The sequence below is a fragment of the Fulmarus glacialis genome, unplaced genomic scaffold (genome assembly GCF_000690835.1).
Source record: "Fulmarus glacialis isolate BGI_N327 unplaced genomic scaffold, ASM69083v1 scaffold43838, whole genome shotgun sequence".
In the NCBI taxonomy this organism is placed as follows: domain Eukaryota; kingdom Metazoa; phylum Chordata; class Aves; order Procellariiformes; family Procellariidae; genus Fulmarus; species Fulmarus glacialis.
In genome coordinates, this window is record NW_009230975.1 from 18,269 (window position 1) to 36,004 (window position 17,736).

At 35.9% G+C, this 17,736-nt stretch overlaps 1 protein-coding gene across 1 annotated transcript in view; it reads right to left on the reverse strand.

The window, feature by feature from the left end:
- UBE3C (ubiquitin protein ligase E3C) overlaps window positions 1-17,736 on the reverse strand; it is a gene marked incomplete at both ends in the record, with an annotated part of 42,471 nt that overhangs the window by 14,081 nt on the left and 10,654 nt on the right. The window contains 2 exons of the mRNA XM_009584410.1: window positions 9,673-9,920; window positions 14,425-14,557. Of these exons, the coding sequence (XP_009582705.1) occupies window positions 9,673-9,920; window positions 14,425-14,557 (381 nt within the window). The remainder of the gene's footprint in view (window positions 1-9,672; window positions 9,921-14,424; window positions 14,558-17,736) is intronic.

Below are 17,736 nucleotides of genomic sequence, written 5' to 3' on the forward strand. Positions count from 1 at the left end.
TTTTTCCACCAGCAGCCAATGAGCACCAACGCTGGTGGAAGAAACTGGCTTGCTCTTGGAGGGTAGTGACTTCGTCTGTTTGACTGTAAGTCGTACGTTCCTGTTCATGCACTGCTTCAGGAGATTAAAGCCAGCAAGCTTAACCAATATATATTTTAAAACTAATCTCTTCTCAAAATTCAAGCACTCCCAGCTTTTGGCAAGTTTCCTTTAACTCCTATGGTCGTCACCTATGGGACCGATGCCATTCTAAGAGTTCACATTCCCAACCTTCCTATCTAACGAGCCCCTTACAAATCCAGATAGGAAGTCATGAAAGGAACAATTGGTGGTCAAATATGACATTAGACTTCTAGTTTCTAATGCGTGGAATAGGGGAGTGGGGGTGGAGAGAGAAAAAAAAAAAAAAAACACCACACAACACCTTAACAGAGCCTATATACCTCTGCCTCCTCGAAAGGCTGGGAGTATTAGCATTCCACTTTCATGGAAGTGCAATTTGCAGATGCAAGCTTGGGGCAAGAGGCTAGTCTGAAGCAGAGACAAGGATGTCTACATCAAGGGCAATCACACAAGCACTGAAATGTTCATAGGGTGCCGCATTCCCAGTAGCTAAAAGGTAATGTCTGCTGAAAGGGCCAACTTGGATTTCCCAGCACTATTTCACAGAATCATAGAATAGTTTGGATTGGAAGGGACCTTTAAAGGTCATTTAGTCCAATTCCCCCTGCCATGGGCAGGGACATCTTCAACTAGATCAGGCTGCTCAGAGCCCCGTCCAACCTGACCTTGAATGTTTCCAGGGACGGGGCATCTACCACCTCTCTAGGCAACCTGTGCCAGGGTTTCACCACCCTCACTGTAAAAAATTTCTTTCTTATATCTAGTCTAAATCTGTCCTCTTTTAGTTTAAAACCATTCCAAACTCATTTCAACCATTTCGAACTCATGCAGGCTAGGGATGCTCTTTAGGCAAAGTTATGACACCTCTAGATAACCATTAAAATAACTTAAAAGCTTCCGAAACAACTAAACAAAACAAAGCAAACAAACAAATCTGTTTTTCAGTAACAAATTATTTTGGTACTCTACACCCAATTATCTCAAGATACCTTGCTAGCCTTTTTTTTTTGTTTAAATAAATGGTTAAAAGAAGTTTTTTCTAGTTAAAAGGCCGAGAGCAATTATTTCACTATGGAAGAAGCAGTATTCAGTAAAAGGAACTTCATGCACCTCCCTGCCCCTCTGTGTGTGAATGCCTGTAGAACACTCCAGAATATTAAAAAAAAGCAAAATAACAGAAAGTCTACTGTGGTTAATAGGTTTTGACTTCACACACAAAGCACGCAGTCTGAAGTCTATTTTTTCTCTTTCAAATAATATTAGCTAGTTGCATTTACAGTATAGTTCAACTATAATTGATTGCAACATGGACTAGCTACAAAAGCCTTTACTCAATTTAGTGACACAGATCACAACTTGGTCATCTAAACTGAAAAATACTATGTTCGTACACTTACGAATATACTGAACGCATTCATTAAACACCTGTGATGTGGGGGAATAAGGCATGGTCCTCTAAGGCAAGCAACTTTCAGGATACAGGCATGCAATTAGTAGCTTTAATATATAATGGAAGAAAGATCTCAGCTGGAAGGACAGCTGTACACAGTACATAGTAAGAAAGGAAGAAAATTGACACAGTTCTCTGGGCAAGGAGGACTTTTTTCTTGTTTGCAACGTAATGAGAATAGTATTTGACTGGGACTATACATGGTAACTACCACAACATTATTTAAGCACTACATGGTCACATGAGATACTGTTCAGGTATGACCCCAAGATTTAGCAAACAGCTCTTCAGAAAGAAAAGATTTCGCGCCACGTTTTAAAAATGGACAGAATTTAAGCTAGTCTAGTCATTTCAGACAAATTAGCTATATACAGTAGAGGTTACATGAACATTACAACATACTGAGTAAGGTTCAAATTGTGTAAACAAATTCACAGATGAACCAACTAACCCTCCCTGACTGTGAGGCAGCTTTAGTGCCTTTACTTACACTTTCAGGTCTACAATTAATTCTCTCATTTATTATTTCAACTAAAATCTTTCTTAAGAAAAATAATTAATTAGTCATTGCTCCTACTTTCCATTAATCCTTTACAACCCAGAACTGTACTTTAAAACCTAAACAATGCTAAAGTCATACCCCTAGAAAGACACATGGCTTATGGGCTGAGGCAGTAAATGACTGGGCTTAAATTCGGCTATTTCCCTAATCAGCCCCCAAGACCATACCCCTTTCTATTTCAGTCATTTTAAACAGTTACTATTAAATAATACTTAGCACTTACAGAGTGCAATAGATCTTCAAAGCTGAACAGAACCATTAATAAAAATGATAGAAAAATAGCAAAACCATTAGAACTTCCTTCTACCTTATTATTTATATCCTAGAAATATCTCATCACGCTCACAAAGCCTTTGGGGCCAGCAAAGCCTTTTCTACCCTAATGAAAAAGATAAAACTAAAAATATAAGTTACATTAAAATAAGCAAGTACTCGTATTTTTGAAGCATTTTTAAAGCTAGCGTTTAGTAATTTTAAGATGAAATAATTTCTTACAGATACACTTAATAATGTGCTTTAAAGTGAGGAAAAACAAACTGATATTGTTCCTAATGCCAATATGATAAAATAAAACTAATTCTATAGGTGTGTGTTACAATGCAAAATGTGTGCTACCTTGTAGCTTTAAGTCACTGTTTCTCAGTTCTCTGAGCTCTACAATAGCAGACATCTAGATGCATTCGTATCACCATAATAATGGGAAATCTGGTACATTATCTTCCCTATATGACTGCGAAAATGCATAGTGCACTTTTTGCTCAAATACTGGATGCCTTTTCTGTCTTTTAAAAAAGTAGGAGTCCAAAATTCCATAGCTAGATGCCTGTCATTAGGCTTCTGGAAGAGGTTTATTAACACCCCTTGTGGCAGTGCTAGTATCCTCAGATTTTAAAATATTTTTTTCAGAAAAAATAAAGCCTTTTGTAAATTGGTTTTACTTCTGATTTCCCACTCACTGGGAATTTGAAGCTGAGAAGTACAAGCTCATAGAAGTTCCAGAGATTTGGGGTAGCAAGACTCAGATGCAAGGGGCCTGCCTATCAGTGTAAATACCTGAAGTGGACTGCAGGTGTGTGATAAGCACAAAACGAACTCATGACTGACTCATGAACACATTACCATAAAAATGTAGGGATCCATTTCCAAAGACTCCATTGGAGCATATCAAGTATAATGACCTTGAGTTAATTTTTAATTTAAAAATGGAAAGTCATGCTAGTATTTTTATTCTAATAATTTAGGATATATTTAATTTTATTGCAAGAATTTTTATTACCAAAATAGAGTGCTTCAGAAATGTTGGTACTTGAAGAAAACCACCATTTCATCAGCTTGGTACTTACTTTCTGTTTTAATAGGAACCGTTAGCCCTGTAACTTACACCATGTATATGATACAAATTGCTATCAATGTCATTTGGGGAGTTTTGAGGGATGGGAGAGGGAAGGACTAGAGGTACCTGTGATTGCACTGGATAACTGATAGATATCATTCACTACTGAAGTTCTAGTAAAGCCTTAATAGATTTTTCTTGTCTCAATTTAAACATAATTTAGTAAGAACTGAAGATAAAAGGAAGACATCTCCTCCTTACTCAAGTTCTAATCTTCTGAAAAAGTGAAACATTTACTACCATATAACTAACCCCTGGATATGCTTCTAAGATAAATCTGTATTTTAATAGCAATGAAACTAGTCATTTTTGAAAACAGTTCAAATACAATAAAGAATTTCAGTAAATATTCCAAACCTAATTGATTGAAATGGACGTAGGTGTTCACAACTGTGAAAAAGGATCAGGATACCATTACCAAACACTCTAACTGTTTATTTATTCCCTGTCTAGGAACCTGATTTAGAGGCAATAAAATGCAATCAGTACACAAACCAGAAGCAGGAATCATCTGCTAATGGAACTTTTAATTGAGGAGTGACCACTGACATGAGGTAATTCTTTCCATGCAGAACTCCTTGCACAGACCTCTATGCACTTTATCACGGTAAACAATCACTAACATATGCATTAAAAAAAATTTAAATACATTATGACCCAATAAATATCACAATCCATCAATACACAGTTTTCCTTCGTAAAGATTTAGAGTTAAAATACCACATTTCAGTAGTCTTTTAGTGCTAGACATATATTTACAAGGTTAGTACTAACGTAGCTATTTGTAATCAAAAGGTAATTGGTTATGTTAAATGAATCAGTACACAAAGGAATTGTCAAGCTGAATAAGCGTCAGAAAATAGATTCAGATTAGTTTACATCTACATTCATAAATCATGAAATAACTTCCACAAGGTATCAATTTCTCTCTCTTATGATTGTGTTTCTGCACTGTAAATGTATAATTAAAAGAGCATGTCACTTTACATGGTAAATTCCTGTTTTGATTCCATTTCAGATGATTCAGGATTTTCCGAGACAAATGATCATCAGCTAACTTGCTTTTAAGCAAAATGCTGAGTCTACAAAACCATGTGCAGGGTAACTGAAATTAATAAAACAAAAAGTTTATACAAATTACCTCCTCTTTGTATCAGTATCACTAATTCTATACCTACCTTTTTAGGTACTGGTAGTATAAATTGTGACTGCAGCACAAATTAATTAAGAGTGTACTGATTTAAGCCAAGCCAAAGTGGATCTTAATTAAATGGACAGTAAGCAAAGGGAAAGGCTAGCCTAAAAATCAGAAGGAGAAGGAAAAAAAAAAAACAAACCACACCACCCTTCAACAGTCAGATAAATAGAGGAAGAGTAGCAGTGCAATGCTTGACGCACCATCCTATCAAATATTCAAGTATACGAAACTGAGTTCTTCTCATTGTAGAGGTTTCTTGCTTTGTTTTCTCTCTACAAGCTTTTGGTGCAAAAAGGGCCCACAAATATGTTGCTAGAAACATTTGCTTGAAGGTTTTAACTCCATACATGCAGCTTATTAATGATTTAAGAGTTTAGGATCTGATCCAGATCTTGCTGTGAAAAGACTCCCACTGATTCAATCCATTTTAGATAAGGCCCCAGGATGAGTAAGAACTACTTTAGTTTTTCTGCAAAATGGATACTGTAGACACTGATAATCTTAGAATTGTACCTTCCAGCCAGGAATAATATCATACACAACAAATGATCTATCACAGCTCTATTCAAAGTTACAAACAGTAACCACAAGGCACACTCTCTAAGATATAGAAAAATAATCTAATCAATAATTAATGGTCTAGGGTAATAAAATTTATGTTTGATTTATTATTACCCTTCTAATGTTTAATTTTACCGAAAGACATATTTTATAACTTTTTTTTCCAATTATGAATGTTTAACAACATTTAGATATGGGCACAGAACAGTCCATTATATCTTAAATCACTATAGTAACCTATAAAAAGTCATATGAAAATAAACAGCTTAAACCTTCACCAATATAGTATCTACCAGGCCATGCTAATTACTGACCTCCTATATAACATTAAATATTCACGATCAAAGACTAAACCTAGATTGTCTCATCTACCTATCATCAAAATAATGCTAAAATTTAAAAAAACACATTATTTTTACTCAGTCCTTGCTGCTTCTTCTATCAAAGTTCTTTATTTGGATCCACAAAGGAAGGACTCAGTTCAAAACAACAATAACTCAAAACACATTTTGTTCTTTATACTGCCTTCCCAACCATTTAAGACAAAAGCTAAATCTTGGCAAAACAAATCTAAATCTTTTCAGAAAACTCCAGTGTCTTCCAAGGACTGCAGATTCTATTGCTTAGAAAAACAGACTTGATGTTATATTTCAAAGACAGTGCGCATGGTTCTTCAGCAACATGAATGCGTGACTCACTAGTGCTCTTCAATATGCTAGCATAAGAGAAGAGAAATGGAGATGGTAGAATTCGGTACAACCAAAGATGCTGAGTGTATTAGACAAAAATCTCTAGTGTCAGAAAGAGTCACTTTGTTAAAGGTGCAAAGACAATCATTGCAAAACATAATACATGCAAGAACTAGCAGGTTTATGTCAAAAAGGAAGAAGAGGAAACCATAAAAATTATCATTCTAATCTTTCTATGGACTTCCTGCCATATTCTTAAACTAATGCTGATACTTCATGGAATTTAAGTAAATTATCATAGGAATTACCTACTTGATGTCAAATAATTCCAAATGCAAAGAATATCCTTTTCCACAACATCTGTCACATTAACATCACTGAATAAATGCAAATGTAAACTGGAAATGGAGAAAGATAATACCATATACAAGACTGAGTTTAGGTCTGAACATAGTGAAGTTCAGATTTTAATTCTGTATCTGTCACTGTTCTGCTGATCACTGCTTCTGTTGAAATGGTTAACCAGCGTTTCCCTCTTTCCAGGTTTGCAGCAGACCATTCAAGAATCAGCACAGAGAAAATCCTCATTTAAGATTCTCAGGTGTTGCTTCCAAACTTCCTTTCTCTGGCTACATTGCTTGAAGTTTTGGCAGCCTGTCAAAATAGCAACTTTGGTGTTCTCCTAAGCCAAGTCCACTACATTGCCAAAGCTGCAGCAGGAAAGTCTGCATGTGGAAAGATTTTTAGTGCTGCCAGAACAACTACTGCATGTGGAAAGGAAGTTAAACTAAATCAGGTGCCTCCCCACAGCTCAATCCTACCCACTGAGAGAGCAAAAGGATTACAATGTCCCATCCATACTTCTGGGACACCACATGGGACAAGACGACTTTACTTTCCAGAGAGGACAACAAAGAGAATTTGGGGCTAGAACACCCCTGTCTGAATGTCCCCAACAGCCCAGGACACCCTCAGCTCTTAAGCAAAGCCTGGGACTCAGAAAGTCACTACTTTGCTTCCAGTGGGCGAAAGGTTCAAGTTTCAAACCCCACCAGTGGTGGGAGCCTGCTACCAGAGGTGCGCATGGTAAGCTGAGCTTTTACTTTTAAAGAAGAGAAAGGAAAATGCTTAAAAGGCAACAATGTTGAAATAATATTTACATTACAGAGTAAAGTCACTGAAAGTTGAGAAATGTAAACTTTGGAAGTGTTTGAGTAGCTGTTGTTTAAGCAAACTCATTTCTGCTTTTTTTTTTTTTAAAGAATGATTTCAGACAACATATGCAATTACATGATCACATGGTATTATTTCTACAAGACCTTTTGCTCATTCAGTGATCAGTGAAAGTTGCATGGACAGCCATGCAGTTTGTATAGTATATAGATTTCAATTTCTTCACTAAATACATAATACACTCCAAATAGTCAATAATTTATCTAGGGTTAAAATCATTTAAGTTTTTAGATACACCATTTTTAAAGGTAAGTTTTAAATTTTCAGATGTTTCTACTTCTGAACTGACCACTTAACACAGAAGATGTCAAGCTGTAGAAACGTCCTGATGAGAAGAAAAACTGAATTAGGTGTAAATCTATGGTACTGGAAGTTAAATGCATTTGGATATTAGTATGAAATGGTTACCAAGAGACAGAGGATTTCTATAAATTATTATATTTTAATGTATTTGTTTTCTGATAACACTGAAACTTCTTACGTGAGAGTTTTTGGTGGCAGCGCTCTTTACATACTGGTTTCCACAAATAAGAAATTGCTGTGGATGCCTGATTGCTTCCTTTGCGTTATATCTATTTTGTTTACAAAGGGGCTTTTAATAATCCACTATTGCTCTCAAATAACCCTGTGCAAAGCATAAAGTGGACACATTTCTGAAAACAGGTGAGTGAGTATTCAATAGCTTAAGCAAGATCACAATACTGGCAGGTTTTGAATAGCATGGTCGTGCCTTATCTTTCTGTTTAATTCATCAAGTCTCTAAATACACTACTAAAAACGTGTCTGTGCACCTGTGTAGGGGTAATTATTAAGTAACACTGTCAATTCTTACCTTCTGTAAACCTACTGCAAATACAAAAACAATTTATGCTTTCAAAATGTTAAATAATAGATCCTCTGTTTTTAAAAAGACAAAACCAAAACTATACTTGCAGCACTCTATGGGAGATAAAACACATTTTGCAACTTCTGTCTTTACGCCAATATTTGAAATCCAATTACAGAAGGCAATGTGCTGTTTTGACAGAGGAAATTAAAGATTCAAAATTACAATCTTTTTTTTTTTAAATAATGCTTCAAACTTACCCTTGACAATTGAGCCCTAGATAAACATTCCTAGATAAACACCGAACATTTTTGGAGTGAAGTGACTTCCTCACGATAGCACAGCAGTATTCGCCTCCCCACTCCAAAAAATCTATAGATGCAGAAAGAAAATAAAGCCTTGCATATGTAACATAGGTCATAATTACAAACTATTGTATTAGTACTGAATCCATTACCCATTAAGAGCGGGAACATCCTTCAAAGATTATTTTATTGAAATGGCTGATTTGAAATTTTCATTATTTAACAAGTTTGGCTATTGCAATAGCTAGGATGCATTAGCAGAGAATTTGCCTACAAAGTGGCAGTTTAATCTAAATCAGTTGACTGGCAACTCTAAAGAACAGCACTCTGTTTCAACAATTCAAGTTTGCCAACAACATCCTCTTAAACCCCTTCCAGCTACACTAAAAGGACATCCAACTATATGTTAAATCTCACTGCAAGTCAGCAGGATTTTAGCCTCCAAAATAATTCAGGCAGTTAAATGGGACTTTTACATCTTAAATACTTTCAGTTTTACATAGCTGAGTAGCAATCAATACATTTTTTTCTGAAATAGGATTTGTATTCCAAACTTTGTTTCACAATTATTAGCTTTACAAAAATTATTTCAAGGGCTTAGAAGGAAATAGCCTCAGTACTAAACTGGACCATGAGAGAAAATTGAATGTAATGAATGTTCGTACTGGTTTCTCTCTTTTTTTCTTCCCCCACCCCCCCCTTCATTTTTCATCTAGCTCAACAAGTGTGTATTACTCTTTGAATATTCACAACACCAAAATATCAACCACTAAAACTCAAAAAAGATGCAAAATGTGCAAAAAACCAAGCAGAATAAATGAAAGTTAATTTGCATATGGCTCTTAAGTATGGTAAATGCTCATGGCAAATTTTAAATGCTAGCAAGAATTGTACACCTCATACAACTAGAAACTCTTTGTTTCTGAAAATACTAATTTCATATATTCCAAATTATGAAAATTTAACTGCAGTCAAATTCCAGAAAGCTCCAGGTTAAAAATCATCATAAGCAGAGCAGTTCTACTGGCTTCAATCAATTTAACTTTAAGCAAGAGGATAAACACGGAAGCAGACATATGCACACTTTGCTCAACTGACAGTCAGGGTATCTCAAATTCTCTGTACTTCTCAAGTATGTAACTTATTAAAATGAACCAGAAATTTAGGTGATACATAGAAATAATGTTCAGATCCAACATCTGAAAGTTATTTTTCCTCAACTCTAAAAAAAAAAAATCATTTTTTCCTATCTACCCCTATCTAAAAGGAAAAAAACATTACTGAATAATTTCAGTACTGCAATAGCTTTATATTATAAATCACAGTTTTTACCTTTCCAAGCATTCTTCCAAGGAAGTAGTAATGTCGGGCATAAGAGTCTCCAACAAGCATCTGTGCAGCAGGGTTAGGGTAAAGAAGTCCCTCATTGGTGGTCTTAAAAAATCCCTGGTTAGGATTAAAGCCTGATTTAAGTAGTTCATTCAGAAATTCTCTGAAAATTCCACCACCATCAATACCAGCTTCATCAAGACCATGTGCATTAAGTAAGTGAACACGAATGCGCTTTTTTAGGTCAGGTTCTGCAGAGAAAGGAGAGAGACAAACTCATATACAACTATCTGCTTGAATTTTGTTTGGATAAAAACACATGTAACTACACATACAAACATATCTACACTAAGTTTATATAAAAAATTGAACTAGTAAATAGTAGCAAAAACCTATTACTGGCTTGAATTTTGGAATATTCAGTATGTGAAACTCATTTTGTACAAAGGGTCTTGATGAGTCTTCCACTCATCAAAAGATGGAGTGGAAAGACACTAGGTAGGGGAAGAAAAAAAATCCTACAAAATATTTTAAAGAAGCTCAAGAATAATTTGAAAATTCGACTTCTATAAAATATTGTGAATGCAAGGTTCAACTTTCTCCTGTCTGAAGGAAGAGTCAATAAGCACTGCATTCCGTTAAAGCGGCTGACTGTTAAGCTACACCATTAAATAATATTATCTGAAATTGAACTTAGTATTTTTGATACTTTGGACTTATCGCTATGTCATGTAATTCCAGTGAGGAAGGTGTGGTAAAGATGGACATGTTCTGAAGGTAGGTGTTCTGCTTGTTTCATAGAAGGCTGCTACCTGAGAAAGCAAGCAATATTTAGTCCCTGAACTATGTATACGTAACAGGGAAGGAGGACGTTTTTTCTCAATTCACTGAAGGCTTCCAAAGATCTAACCAAATACATAGCTTTTATGCAAACCCTTGCATTGGCTACACTTGCATCCCAGCAAAGCAGTCAGTAATAAACCAGTAACAATAAAACTTTCTACTGCTTCCATGTACTACAAATGCACACATTATGGATGGACAGCTGATGTTCAAGAAAGAATCTTCAGCACCTTGTAGCAACAGAATCTTTCCTGAACCACCGAGTGTCTTACTCGCACTCTCCCACTAGCAAATGCCCCTACATCTACTAGTAACTTCCCATTTCAAACTCAGCTATTTTTAAAAATTACCTATTATTTCTTCATTCAAGTGAAATGGTCTCCTGCACAAAAATTCTGCTGGCTGGAAATGGAGGATGGGCATTTTTAGCCACAGATGATGCAATAGGTCCACTCATCACCATTCAAAACAAGAAAATAGAACACTGGGTACTGGGATGTATTTCACCATTAGTGAGGTCACAGGCAATATGAAATTACTACTAAAAATATATGAAATATTTAAATATTAAATATATTAAAAATATATGAAATTATTATTAAAAAGAGAGTCACCAGCATACAGACATGCTTTGTCTGGAGACTCCTGAGATATTGAGCATTAGTGTTAAAACTTTCATATATGGAAAATGTTGGTTTAGTGCTTTTTGGGGCCTTATAAAGAGAATCAGTTATTTATCTCTTCCTCTGTGTACTGACAACCACAATTATAGCAAGGAGGGAAAAATGGTCCTAAAACAAATTCACGTCAAAAAAGGTGACCAGGTGGAGGTGGACCCCAAGTTAGTGCAACCTCTGAAAAGAAGAGTTCAGTTTTATAACTCATACAGCTAGAATGTAACTAAACTGCTACTGGAGTCCACTGGAGGCTGTTACGGAATATTCTGAAAATTGCAGTCACAGGGGAAAAAAAAAAAATTGAGAAATGCTTGCACATTATTAAGCATATGACAACCAAATAAAAATACAAACCCACAAAAACCAACCCAGTACATTTCTGCTATTCCAAACTTGTTTTCCTAATGATCTCAGTTAAGGTACTCCAGAAACACTAACTTTGAACAGCTCTCTTCTCAGGACCAGTAGACAAACTGGTGCCTCTTCCAAATCAATGTTCTTCGCTCTCTCCTGATCAGTTCCAGGACCTCCTCTACCCTCTGTTCAATCGCCCAGATCAATTTTAACCAATTCAGTCTATAGTCTCGAAATTGTGTCTCTTGCAACTTTCAGCAATTTCTTCTTTTCTGCTTTCTCACGTGGTGCCTGACCTACTCCACAACTAAAATTATTTCAAAAAATTATACTGTCTCAGAATAGAGGCTTTTTTAAAGAAGAAAAAAAAAGAAGTCCAACCTCCTAATTTAGTCTTTATTGATTCTAAATAGCACTAGTGCTGCACTAGTACAGAACTAGATAGCACCGTATATATATGTGTGTGTGTGCGTGTGTACGCGCGCGGGCATGTATATACATGGTGTGTTATGCACATGTAGAAAAACAGATCTTTGGACTTCAGTGGCCAACTACCACTACGGCTTCTCTGTACCTGTAAACAAGACAAAAATCTTCACCTAGAGATTATTCTACTTCCAAATCCCTTGCTACAAGCTTATTGGGTTCTCTCTTGTCACTGTTTTATGAGTAATTTTCTTCCTAAGGAAAGACTGAAAACATTATCTGGAACTATATACATGTATATGCAGATAAATTTTGTATTAATAAAAAAGCTCTTTTTGTTGAACAGAACGCTTGACAGAATCACAGAATAGCTCAGGTTGGAAGAGACCTCATATGACCCAAAATCCCCACTTTGAAAGCAAGGCCAATTTCCAAGTTAGATCAGGATGCTCAGTGGCTTGGTCTGTTTTGAGTTCTCCAATGATGGAGATTTCACAGCCTCTCTAGAGAGCCCATTTCAGTGCTTAAAAAGGGTCACTGTGAAATGTTTTTTCTGTATATGTTCAGTAAAAATCTCCCTTACTGCTACGTGTCACCACTGTACCTTATCAAACAGGCTTCTGTAATCTCACAGGTGCAGTGAAGCTTCTTCTCATATGCCATGTGCTTCAGTCCCCTGTATCACCCTGGTGGCCTTCTGCAGGACACATTCTTCTATGTTAATGTCTTTTTTTGTACTGGGAAGCCCAAAGCTGGACACAGTTCACCACTGCTGAAACTGTGAGCTATGTTCTTGCTAATACAGTCCAGTATGCAGTTAGCTTTCATCTCATCAAAGAGAACTCTTTATTTGTTCAATTTATTGTCCACTAGGAAACCTGGGGTCTTTTATTGAAAACAGCTTTCTAGCCAGTCAGTGGTCAGTCTGTACTGCTACATGGGGTTATTACAGCCCAGGTACATGATTTAGCTTTTGGTCTTTCCTAAACTCCATGAGGCTTTTGTAAGCCCTTTTCTTCAGTCCATTGAGGGCCGTCTGAGTGGCAACCTGACCTTCCAGTATATTGACTATTCCCCTTAATTTCATATTGCCTGTGACCTTGCTAATGGTGGAATACATCCCAGTACCCAGATTGTCAGACTGTAGATTAAGTTTAGGAAACACACATTCTAAAACTGTTTTCGTAGTTTAATAAAACTATATTAAGTTGAAATGTAGTCTTCAAAGAAAATATGCTTCTTATTTAAAGCTATCTTCTTATTAAACAAATAGGTTGACTTGCCTGTTACTTGACATTGCATTATTCAAAAGCTTAGAGTAAGTTTCTGAATTGTATTTTCACACATTTTGGGGAATGTGAGGGGGAACACAACAGACTCAACTTTTTCTATTTTCCACCTCCATTTCATCTTTCTCTTTTTAAGAAACCAGTTAATGATTCATACTAAACTTAGTACGATTAAACTATTCCCAACCACTAGGAAAGAGGCTAAACAGTCAATTGCACATACAATCTCCAGATGATTACACAGTGACATCTCCTGATAAGCCTTTAAAACTTTCCAAAACCAGAACAACTTTATTTGTACTTAAAAAAAAAAAAATTTAGTCTAAATGTATCTCTTTTAGGTAGTTACAGTTTTAAACACAGGTATTGAAATACAAAACCCTATTTATAAATAGAATATTATCTTTAATACTACCAGCATAAAGGAAATTAAGAAAAGGTATGATCTTCAGTAATTTTATCAAACCAAGAATACCAACACCTCTTCTTGTTCCTCCCTAAACTACACAGTTTTCCAGGAGGGAACTTACGTGGCACAGCAGGCGAGATTCACATGGCAAACCTCAAGTATTTGGCAAATATTCTTTTTATATGCAAAAATACCATATAACTAATAAGGACTTTATTTTGGCAGGGTTGTTTTTTTTTTTTATCTACATTGGAATTTTGGCTTCCAGAGCAGCCACGCTCACACAAGTTCACACTAAGGTATGATTTAAATCAATGTGGTAAAATAGGTACTACTACATACTATCACTACAAAGTGCACTGCATTATCCTTATCAGCCACGCTGTACCTAGCAAATCCTGTGCAGTCAAGATATTTTTGTTGACACGGATTACCAAAGCAGATAATACATAATAAACTACATAGATAAATATACAAAGTATAGTTACTTGGAAAAGTAAATGGGAAGAAAAGCCCCATAAAAGTAGGTTTGAACTAAGGAAGGGCGTGTTAAAGAGAATGAAGCTGCAATAATCAGGAAGAATGTGATTGGATGAGAATTACTTTACATAAAAATGAGGAAATTTAACTTTATAAGGACTTTCACACCTCAGAGCTGAAATACTTCTAACATCCTACTCAAGTAAGCAAATACATAACTACGTGGTAAGAATGGTTAAATGTTATAAACAAGCTGATAACTTAATTGTAAACATACCATTTTCAGGAGAAAGTTTATCATAAGCATCTTCATAAATATAATTTCTTCTGATAGTGACATTAATTCCATCCAAAAATGGGCCATCTCCTTGAACTTCTTGTTTATCAGCATAGATCAGCCTTTGAAAAATCTGTTAAAAATGAATGAAAAGAGAAATCATGTCATTGTGCAGATCTAAATATTCAATGAGAGATGGTTGTTCACTACTATTACTGTCCTTTGAGCTGCTTCTGGGCACTCACTTTCAGGTGATTTGTCTTCTCTCTCATTGAGCTGCAGAAACATAATAGAGCCATGTCCCAGGGGAGGGAAGGAGAGGGGACAGGCAGGCAAAAAACTTTTTCCTGCTAAGATATCATCCTCAGTTCTTTCTACATAAAGAGACACATCTACAGACACTGTGTCAGTGATTCCAGTTTCCTCTCCCTAACTTTCAGAGTTCTGAAATGCAAAGTATTCAAAATCAAAGGGAAAAAGTCACATGAGTATTTTGCACACACAGAGGTAATCCTCAATACTAGTAAACAATTTTTTGTCATTTGTGTAATGCTTAGGAACGTTCCCATTAACAAGAAATTAGGTATCAGTTCACCTCTCGGGAGCAGTGAGCAAATAATTCAAAGCAAAACAGTGGACAGCACTGCCATATTAAAGAACCAGAGCATCATACCAATTCAAAAAAATGCCAGCTGAAGTACAAATTAAACTTCACATTGTCCCTTTGCAAGTCTTCACAACAGGAACCTGTTACAGTTCACTGAAGAGTAACTGTAGCTAACTGTGTTTCTATGCCAAGATGTAGCATGGGAGAGGGCTGCCTAATGTATAATAATGTTCAATATACCCTCAATCCAGGGAGTGTGTTTACTACGTCCTCACTTGCACCTTTCCTGTATTCAATAAATAGTCTAGTACATTTTCCAAGGGATATAATCTCCCAATAATATCACAGACTGCTTTCTTAACTAACAAGATTAAGTAAGCGTCTCCAGGGATGTTTAAAAACAACAAATTTACCATGAAAGAGGAAAATCTGACAACAGCAGACAAAGCTAGAGTAAGGTCTCAAAACTACTGTTTCTATGGACAACTGTAGTTAGTGGAGAAGATGCTCTCTAACGCAGACAAAGCCAGATTCTTCCCTAAGGTACACAGCAGGAAAACAAGAGAAAATAGTCACAAGCTGCAGAAAGAGAAATGCTGAATGGACATAAAGGAAAAAAAAAATTCATAATGAGAGTGACTAAGTATTGGAAGAGGTTACAAGAAAAGTTTGTGAAATCTCCATCTCTGGAGATAGTCAAAACTCATCTGGACAAGTCCTTGAGCATCCTGATCCAACTCTGAAGTTATTCCTGTACGACGAAGGATGTGGACTAGAGTCCCTCCAGAGGTCCCTTCTTATCTAAATTCTTCTACAGTTCTATGACATCAAGACACACAGCCACAGACACCTTCTTTTTATGTACAGGGCACGAGAATATGCTCACCACCACTCTCGTTCTGAAACATGACTAGATATGGTTTATTAACTATTGTTACATAACACTAGACCGAAAGAATCATTTGGAGGTATATCTCATAGCAAAATTCTTCTTGATACTGAGTCTGGACTCCTACATAATCCAATGTTCATGCATTCGTTAGTCCTGAAAATAAGAACCCTAATGCATAACTGAAGCATTTACAATGACTTCAGACTAACACCTGGAAAAGTAAGCAATGCTGAGGTACACACCATAGGAAGTAACATCTCCATAGGAAAACTGACGAAACTATGGCTTAAGTAAGTGAGAACCAAGGCACTTGATACAAATTGGATTCATTACCTCCCACAGGCAAATATCAGATTGAAAGGTGCACATTAATGTGCCTTAAGGCTAAAGAGGATAATATCCCCCAAGGTCAGAAGGCAAAAGAGCCTACCATGAAACTGGACTCAGTAAATGCTTGTAAGAGTATCCAATATCTGGTAATTCAAGGTAAAAATCTCATGAAGAAGTCAGAAAATGAGAGGACACATGGAACAACCCACACATGGAAACAGCATTGAGCTGTATTACCACATTAAATTACAGCGTAATAGATGGCAACTGGAAGAAAGGGAAAAAAAACCAAACATCAAACCAAAACCATGATAAGGTATCTTCTTCCTTTATTGCAAGTTGTTTTGCAAGCGCAGTGGGAGACTCCAAAAGGATGTTGACTCCTGCTATTACACAAAAAGGGCCATACTTGGTCCAAAAAGCAGTATAAGAGAATCTCCTCCTTGAACTACAAAAGTTCAGTCTACAGCTTTATCCTTCTCTCCAAGCTCTCATCCAATTGTTATGATTTCAGTTTTTGTGATAAAACCAAACAAGGTTTTATGAATTCCAGAAACTTAAAATATGCGCATCTCAACATAGCTTTAAGAAGTCCAGAGGTTGTAGACAGTGACTAAATCGTGACATACAGACCCCTGCTTCAGGTCACTTGAATTGTTTCCCTGTAATCCTAGTGCAATATTGCCATACAGTATTAAAATGTTTTCTTGGAACAATTGTTCATAGAAGCCTAGAGAAAACACTTCTTTTCTACCAAAGCTGTCACTGTCTTTTTTTGACAAATACTGATTTACTTTGCCTATGGAACTATTCTTCGTTCTCTTGATGGTGTCTTACAACTTAATGTTTCCAAGACATTTCAGGGAACAGTTTTTAAGTAATTGATACTGTTGACAACAAAAGCAGTTAAGAAAAAAGATTATGGGTAACAGAATAACAGCTTTTAAAAAAATATATGATGTAAACCGAAATAGGTAATAGAACTAACAATTACATATTTAAAATCTAGAAAACATTCAAAAGCAAATCAAATACAAGAATCTTGCAAGTTTTAAGCTACATACTCTATTAAAGTTCAGCTACTCAGCTATGAATGCAGAAATTTAATCTCTAGGCGTTATTTTCCCAAAATGGACATCCATCATCTCATTCTGAGTAAATCCACCCACTGCACAAAAGTCTCCAGTCTTGACCTTGCAATCTGTTTATTACAGATACACAACTAGTTAGTGCTCTGCTTACCACAAGAGGGTGCAATCATGTAGATCAATCATTTAATCAGGACTGCAGTTTATTATAAATGTACAACTGCTCTCATATATCTTGGCATACATGTTTTTAATTTTAATGCAATTATTATAAAGGGTAATATAACTAGTAAAAAAAGAGAAAAGTTGTTAACTTCAAATGTTCAGTTGCCACGAGTACTGAAGAAAAATGGTATGGCCTATCATATCCTTCTGCAGGGAAATGATCCAGTTTC